The 7203-nt window shown below is 65.8% G+C and overlaps 1 protein-coding gene across 6 annotated transcripts in view; it reads left to right on the forward strand.

Moving 5' to 3' along the window:
• Nucleotides 1-6709, forward strand: part of LLGL1 (LLGL1, scribble cell polarity complex component) — an 11875-nt gene extending 5166 nt beyond the window's left edge. For 2 of the 6 annotated variants that reach the window (XM_021411738.1, XM_021411736.1), the window contains 19 exons: nt 377-535; nt 619-781; nt 874-1009; nt 1125-1179; nt 1274-1431; nt 1524-1741; nt 1821-1888; nt 2240-2393; nt 2713-2817; nt 2959-3251; nt 3321-3474; nt 3554-3707; nt 3794-4077; nt 4244-4508; nt 4597-4711; nt 4816-4907; nt 5143-5266; nt 5350-5398; nt 5560-6709. In XM_021411738.1, coding sequence (XP_021267413.1) covers nt 377-535; nt 619-781; nt 874-1009; nt 1125-1179; nt 1274-1431; nt 1524-1741; nt 1821-1888; nt 2240-2393; nt 2713-2817; nt 2959-3251; nt 3321-3474; nt 3554-3707; nt 3794-4077; nt 4244-4508; nt 4597-4711; nt 4816-4907; nt 5143-5266; nt 5350-5398; nt 5560-5658 — 2845 coding nt within the window. In that variant the 3' untranslated portion in view covers nt 5659-6709. Of the gene's footprint in view, nt 1-376; nt 536-618; nt 782-873; nt 1010-1124; nt 1180-1273; nt 1432-1523; nt 1742-1820; nt 1889-2239; nt 2394-2712; nt 2818-2958; nt 3252-3320; nt 3475-3553; nt 3708-3793; nt 4078-4243; nt 4509-4596; nt 4712-4815; nt 4908-5142; nt 5267-5349; nt 5430-5559 lie in introns of all 6 variants that reach the window. The other 4 variants (XM_021411742.1, XM_021411737.1, XM_021411741.1 and 1 more) reach the window with 2 other exon arrangements.

Below are 7203 nucleotides of genomic sequence, written 5' to 3' on the forward strand. Positions count from 1 at the left end.
GCGGGAGAACCTTGGCCAGATTGCCCCTCCCGCTCCTGCCCTGGGTCCGGCCATGGTGAAAGCCACGTGGCCCTGCGGTGGCTCAAGGTCTCAGGGGGACCCTTGATTTGTGTGTCCCCTCTGGTGAAGGTCTCTGTTCTTCATGCTGCCTCCACGCAGCCCTGATCTCAGGGTGTAATTAATGGCTCAGTAATTGCCTGTCACCACCGAGGCTGATAGTGGTGACCGAGCAGCGTGGCCGCTGTCCCTGCGCACCATCCCCGTCCCCATTGGGGTGACGCTGAAGCAGGATGGGGGGCTCTTGGGGTGTCCTCACTGCTTCCCTCCCTCCTGGCGCTGGGGACGTGCAGCTGACGCAGCCCCGTTCCCCCCACAGCTGCTCCCCCAGCATCACACGGGTGACAGTGATCCTGCCCACATCCCCGGGTGCCGTGGCCTGCCTGGGCACCGAGGGTGGAGCAGTGTACTTCCTCGCGCTGCCTGCCCTTGTGCTGCTGGAGGACAAAACCCTCTTCCAGGACGAGATCCTACAGAGGTGAGCACCGGCCCCGCACCCCTAGAACCCCAATTCCCGACTGCCCCCCTGCTCCCTGACCCCTGCTGTTCTCCTCCCTGCAGCGTGCCCGATGATTACCGCTGCGGGAAGGCGCTGGGGCCGGTGGAATCCATCCAGGAGCACCCCCGGGACGCTGGGAGGCTGCTGATCGGGTACAGCCGGGGGCTGGTGGCCCTGTGGGACCAGAGCACGCGCACCGTGCAGCATCTCTTCCTTGGGAACCAGGTACCCAGGCCGGGCTGGCTCTTTTACAGTGGGGAGGGGTTCATCCTGCTTCCTCCCTGGGTCCCAAACCCCCCGCTGTCCCCTTCCTGCAGCAGCTGGAGAGCCTGGCCTGGGAGCACAGCGGGAAGAGCATTGTCAGCTCGCACAGCGACGGCGGCTACATGGTGTGGGCAGTGGGCGGCAGCGGGCAGCGCACGCAGCAGCCCGTCATGGCCACCATCCCCTACGGTGCGTGGGCGCATGCCCCTAACCCCCCCCCACCCTGAGGGGCACCTGGGGGCTCCGGGCGTTGGGGTCACGTTAGGGTTGGAGTGTTGTAAATGTGGCACGACCTTCATTTCAGGTCCGTTCCCGTGCAAAGCCATCAGCAAAATCGTGTGGCGGACGTGCGAGTCAGGGTAGGTGATGGTGGCAGGGACACACGGTGCTGGAGGGGGTTTGGTGTGGGGACGGTGCCCCACGGAGCCGTGATCCATCTTCTTCCCCCCGCAGGAACCCCTTCATCATCTTCAGTGGCGGCATGCCGCGGGCCAGCTACGGTGACCGGCACTGTGTCAGCGTGCTGCAGGGCCAGAGCCTCGCCACGCTGGACTTCACCTCCCGCGTCATCGACTTCTTCACAGTGCAGGACCCCGAGGTGCCGGAGGGAGGTACGTCATGCAGCACCAACCCCACGGTCCCCAGGTTGGGGTTGGGGTTTCCATTACCTTCATCTCTCTCCCCCCCCTCCCCCCCCAACAAGGCTTCGAGAACCCCCGTGCCCTGGTGGTGCTGGTGGAGGAGGAGCTGGTGGTGATCGACCTGCAGACTCCGGGCTGGCCCACCATCCCCGCCCCGTACCTGGCCCCGCTCCACTCCTCCGCCATCACCTGCTCCTGCCACATCTCCAACGTGCCCCTCAAGCTCTGGGAGAGGATTGTCAGCGCCGGGGAGCAGCAGAGCCCACGTCTCTCCTCTGCAGTGAGTGCTGGGGTCCGCGGGTGGGGGATGTGGAATGTGGGGGCACGCAGAGGTGTGACGTTTGGTAACGCTCCTCCAGGCTTGGCCCATCAATGGAGGGAAGAACCTGGCCCAGGAGCCCACGCAGAGGGGTCTGCTCCTCACTGGGTGAGTGCTTCGGGGTGGCTGTGATGTAGGGGGACCCTCAGCACCAGGAGAGAAGGGGACATCCTCAGCCCTTCCTGTGGTGGGAGTGGGGTGGGGTGGTGGGGTGGTAGGCTGAGCCTTTTCCCGCACTGCGAGCTGAAGCCCTGGGGATGCGTGGGGCATGCAGGGATGCTGCTGGGCTGACAATCCTCACTGTGCAGCTCGGTGGCCGGGCAGCAGCATGTCACCACTGCACTGTCCCCACGCTCAGCCCCTCCTGGCACGGCGGCCACCAGCGCACAGGCGGCTCTTGTTAGCCCAGCAGATGCTAATGGCATCACCCCCCACTCCGTCCTTCCACCCCCTCCCCAGGCACGAGGACGGCACGGTGCGGTTCTGGGACGCCTCGGGGGTGTCCCTGAAGCCTCTCTACAAGCTGGGCACCGCCAACATCTTCCAGACTGACTGTGAGCACAACGACAGCCTCAACCAGGCGGGCGAGGAGGAGTGGCCGCCGTTCCGTAAGGTGACGTCCCCTGGGCTCAGGGGGGCACACACAACATGCCATGGCCCCCAGCACCCCCCTGCCTCTTGGGGGGGGATGTGCCTGTGGGAGCCGTCCCAGCTGCACTGTGGGGATGTGTCCCCTCGCTCAGGGCACAGCTGCCGCCTCAGTGACACAAGGGACGTTTGTTCTGCACGCCTCGACCCATGGGTCTGCCCTGGCCTAGGAGGGGGACCCTGGGGCACTGGGGATGTGTAGGGATGGAGCTGCCCTGAGCGTGGTGCTCGGTGCTGCTGGCTGTCCCATGGGTGCGTGACACACCTGTCCCCTCTTCCCGCAGGTGGGCTGCTTTGATCCCTACAGCGATGACCCCCGTCTGGGCATCCAGAAGATCGCTCTGTGCAAATACACAGCCAAGATGGTGGTGGCCGGCACGGCCGGGCAGGTAGCGCCTGGGGGCAAGGTGACACAGGGCACCCTGATCCCTGCAGCCCCAGCTGGAGAGCTCCCACCCGTGGGTTCACCCTGCAGCCAGGGCACGGGGTCCTTCCTTGTCCCCCACCAGCCCCTTGTACCCTACCCGCAGGTGCTGGTGATGGAGCTGAGCGATGACAAGTCAGAGCATGCCGTCAGCGTGGCCACGGTGGACCTGCTGCAGGACCGCGAGGGCTTCACCTGGAAGGGCCACGACCGCCTGGCGCCCCGGAACGGCCCCATCGCTTTTGCCCCCGGCTTCCAGCCCAGCGTCCTGGTGCAGTGCGTGCCCCCCGCCGCCGTCACCGCTGTCACCCTGCACTCTGAGTGGAACCTGGTGGCTTTCGGCACCAGCCACGGCTTCGGGCTCTTCGATTACCACCGGCGCAATCCGGTGCTGGCCAGGTGAGGCGGTGACGCTCGGGGCCGGGGGACCCTGCACTGGGGTCCGGGCGCTGAGCGGTGGTACCGCAGGTGTACGCTGCACCCCAATGACTCGCTGGCCATGGAGGGGCCCCTGTCCCGCGTCAAGTCCCTCAAGAAGTCCCTGCGGCAATCCTTCCGCCGCATCCGCAAGAGCAGGGTGTCGGGCAAGAAGAGGCTGAACGCCGGCAGCCCCTCCAGCAAGGTGGGCACAGTGCAGGGCTCCGATCCCCTCCCGGTGCGGTGCTTGCGGCCCCTGACCCCCTCTCTCCCCGCTCTGCAAGGTGCAGGAGGCCAACGCGCAGCTGGCCGAGCAGGCGGGTCCCCCCGAGGTGGAGATGACGCCGGTGCAGAGGCGCATTGAGCCCCGCTCGGCCGACGATTCGCTCTCCGGGGTGGTGCGGTGCCTCTACTTCGCCGACACCTTCCTCCGAGATGGTGAGAGCCTGTGAGCAGCCCTGGGTTCGGTGCTGTGCCAAGGGGAGGGGCTTTCTCATGTTTTTGCCATCCCTCTCACCCTGCAGCCGCCCACCACGGCCCCACGATGTGGGCAGGGACCAACTCGGGCTCGGTGTTCGCCTACGCCCTGGAGGTGCCGTCGCAGGAGAAGTTTTCGGAGCGGGCGGTGGAGGCGGTGCTGGGGAAGGAGATCCAGCTGATGCACCGCGCGCCCGTGGTGGCCATCGCCGTGCTGGACGGGCGGGGGAACCCGCTGCCAGAGCCCTACGAGGTGTCGCGGGACCTGGCCAAGGCTCCCGATATGCAGGGCAGCCACTCCATGCTCATCTCCTCGGAGGAGCAGTTCAAGGTGAGTGTGGGCACCGGGGATGGGATGGGACATCCCCAACATGTCTGTTTTGGGCAGAGGCATCCAGGCTGGGAGTGAGCGGAGGGATGAGGTGGCTCTCAGGGACCCTTTGCTGAGTGCTTTCTGGGGCTGCTCTGATTCCTCTCGCCCTTCTCGCCCTCCCCAGGTCTTCACGCTGCCCAAAGTCAGCGCCAAGACCAAGTTCAAGCTGACTGCGCACGAGGGCTGCCGGGTGCGGAAGGTGGCCCTGGTCAGCCTGGCCAGCGCCGGCGCCGAGGAGCGCGTGGAGAACTGCCTGGCCTGCCTCACCAACCTGGGCGATATCCACATCTTCACCGTGCCCACCCTGCGGCCGCAGGTGCACTACAGCTGCATCCGCAAAGAGGACATCAGCGGCATCGCCTCCTGCGTCTTCACCAAGCACGGGCAGGGTGAGGGCTCAGCTCCGTGCGGCCTCGGCGCCTCCCACCTCTGCAGCCCCTCGGGGGTCCCTGATGCTCTCTGCCCCCCACCCCGCAGGTTTCTACTTGATTTCGCCGTCCGAGTTTGAGCGCTTCTCGCTGAGCGCCAGGAACGTGACAGAGCCGCTGTGCTGCCTGGAGGTGTCCCGGCTGCAGGACACCTCGTGCCTCAGGTGGGTCGGGCCGGGGGCTCCTCACCCCCCCCATGGAAGCACCCCGCGATACCCGTCCCTGCGTCGTGCCACCAGCACTGACCTCTCCCCGTGTTTCCTTCCAGTAACTCAACGGCGACGCCGAAGGCGCAGCAAGCCAACGGCACGCACGTCCCGCACAGCCCCGAGGCCAACCATTCCCCCTCTGACAGCGACCGTGAGTGGGAAAGGGACACGGCAGGAGGGGGGAGGGGGAGGGCACACTCTAGAGCTGGGCATCACTTTCTGTACTTAGGGAGAGCTGGTCTGGTGGGGGACAACCAGCCCACGGCCGGGGTTGGGGCTGGGGGAGCTGTTGGGTCCCTTCCATCCCAACCACGCCGTGGTTCTCTGAGGCTCGTGGAGGTGAAGCCTCTGGGATCTCCATCCTCCCCCCTCCCGTGGCTCCCCAGGGTCCCCCGAGGAGCGCCAGGCCCCCCTCTCGCCCGGCTCCGTCGACTCTCCCAACAGCAGCATGGAGAACCCGCTGGACACCACCGGGGACATCACGGTGGAGGAAGTGAAGGATTTCCTGGCGTACGTTGTGGTTGGAGCACCTCTGGGGGGCGGCTTTGGGGGGCTCAGCAGAGCCCCGGCTGCATCTGCTTCATCTGCCCCAGGTCCTCGGAGGAGGCGGAGAGGAACATGAGGAACGCCAGCGAGGACGAGGTGCGACCCGCGGGCATCCTCATCAAGTGAGGTGCGTGGGGACGGTGTCCTTGGGGAGGGTGGGGGCCCCTTTTCATCCCATTTTGGGCCCCGCACCCAGCATCCCCACCCTGAGGGCCACATCCCCTTGTCCTCGAGCTCAGGGACCATGTCTCCCCTAGGCATCGCCGATGCCCGTGGCCCCCCCGGCCCATCTCAGTGTTCGGATTCCCGGGATGCGCGACTCGACTGGACCCCCCCGCCCCCTCAGCGTAACGTAGACTCGTCTCCTCTCTAACATCCGCGCCCCGGCTCCGGCACGCTCCCCCCACACCTCCCTGCCTGGCTGCCGGCCCCAGACCCCCCCTAGGCTGGCCCCGAGCTGGCGGGGGGGGCCCCGTGTTGCACAAACTCTTCCCGGGGAAGACTTTTTTTTTTTTTTTGTATATGGTCCAGTGTAGCTGTCCCCTGCTCCAGAGCCCCCAGCCCGGGGGATGCTGGTGGTGGGGGGAGGGGGGCTGTGATGTCCCCCCAACATGCCTCCTGGTTTTAGTCCCTGGGGGAGGTACAGAATAAGGGGGGGCTGGGAGCCCCCAGCATGGCCCCCCCACCCCAGACCCCTGTCTCTGTTTACATGCCCGGTTCCCTGCAGTTTACAGCCCCTCCTCTGCGTGCCACGAGGGTCCGGGCTGCCACATGGGGACTGTCCCCTTCCTGGGACCCTCCTGTCCCTCTGCTGCTCCCCAGCTGGGTGCTGCAGGGCTCGGGGAGGGGGGGGGGTCACAGGTGGCCTTTTTCCTCATAGTGGCTTCTCCAAGGGCTATTCTCCAGGCTGGGCTCCCTGCCTGCTGCTCCTTTCTGACACTAATTCCTGCCACGGGTGGGTTTGGGATGGGATCATGCTGGCGAATGGGGAGGGGGGGGGGGGGGGGCATGATGCTGGCTCCCGGCAACCCCCTGCCATTCCCTGGGGGTGTCACTGTGCCAAATCCCTGCTGGGCTCCCCATCCCTGCAGGGGCTGTGGTGATGCGGCTCTGTCCCTGCGGGGCTCAGCCTGGTGCCTGCCCATCTCATTCTGGGGGATCCCCAGGGCCCTTTTGGCCCCCTCCCCCTAACTCTCTTTTGCGGTACATGTCTGGTCTGGGCCGGGGGGGGGGGAGGGCCGGGAGAGGCAGCGCTGCCCCAGGCCCTGTCCTGGCTGGGGCTGTAGTGTCCCTGGTAGAAATCCCACCTCCCCCTCCTTTTTTTTGGTAAGATGAATTTAGCATTGTTTAGTTATTAAAAATACTGGTTTTTAATATTGAAAATAAAGCATTTAATATCAACTGCCAGCATGAGGGCGTTGGGGGACCTTGGCTGCCTGGGGCCGGCGACACAGGGGATGGGATCAGGGTTGGGGGGCTGCTGTGCCCCCATACAGGAGCCAGAGGGGCACAGTAAGAGCCTGGCACAGTCACGTGGTGACAATGCAGCCTTTATTGATATGATACCAGTAGGCCAGCCTTGTTTGGCGGAGGGGGAGGTGGGGGTCCATCTCTCCAGGACCACAAAAAGTAGTGAGAGCCCCTCGCTCCCCCCAGTGCTCTTTAGCAAAGCATCCTCCCCCGCTTCCCCAGCTGCAGGGAGCTCGGTGCTGCTTTGGGGCAGCAGTGTCCCTGAGCAGGGCAGCAGCAGGGCCTTGTACTGCCCCGTGTGCCCCTAAAGAGGGGAAGGGGCCGGGAGAAGGGAGGATGGGGACACCCCAGTGCCCCCCACTGACCCCAGCTCAGAGAGGAGCGGATCCAGTGGTTGGATGCAGGCGTGCGTGGTGCAGGATGCTGGGGGG

The sequence above is a fragment of the Numida meleagris genome, chromosome 13 (assembly GCF_002078875.1).
Source record: "Numida meleagris isolate 19003 breed g44 Domestic line chromosome 13, NumMel1.0, whole genome shotgun sequence".
Classification (NCBI taxonomy): Eukaryota; Metazoa; Chordata; class Aves; order Galliformes; family Numididae; genus Numida; species Numida meleagris.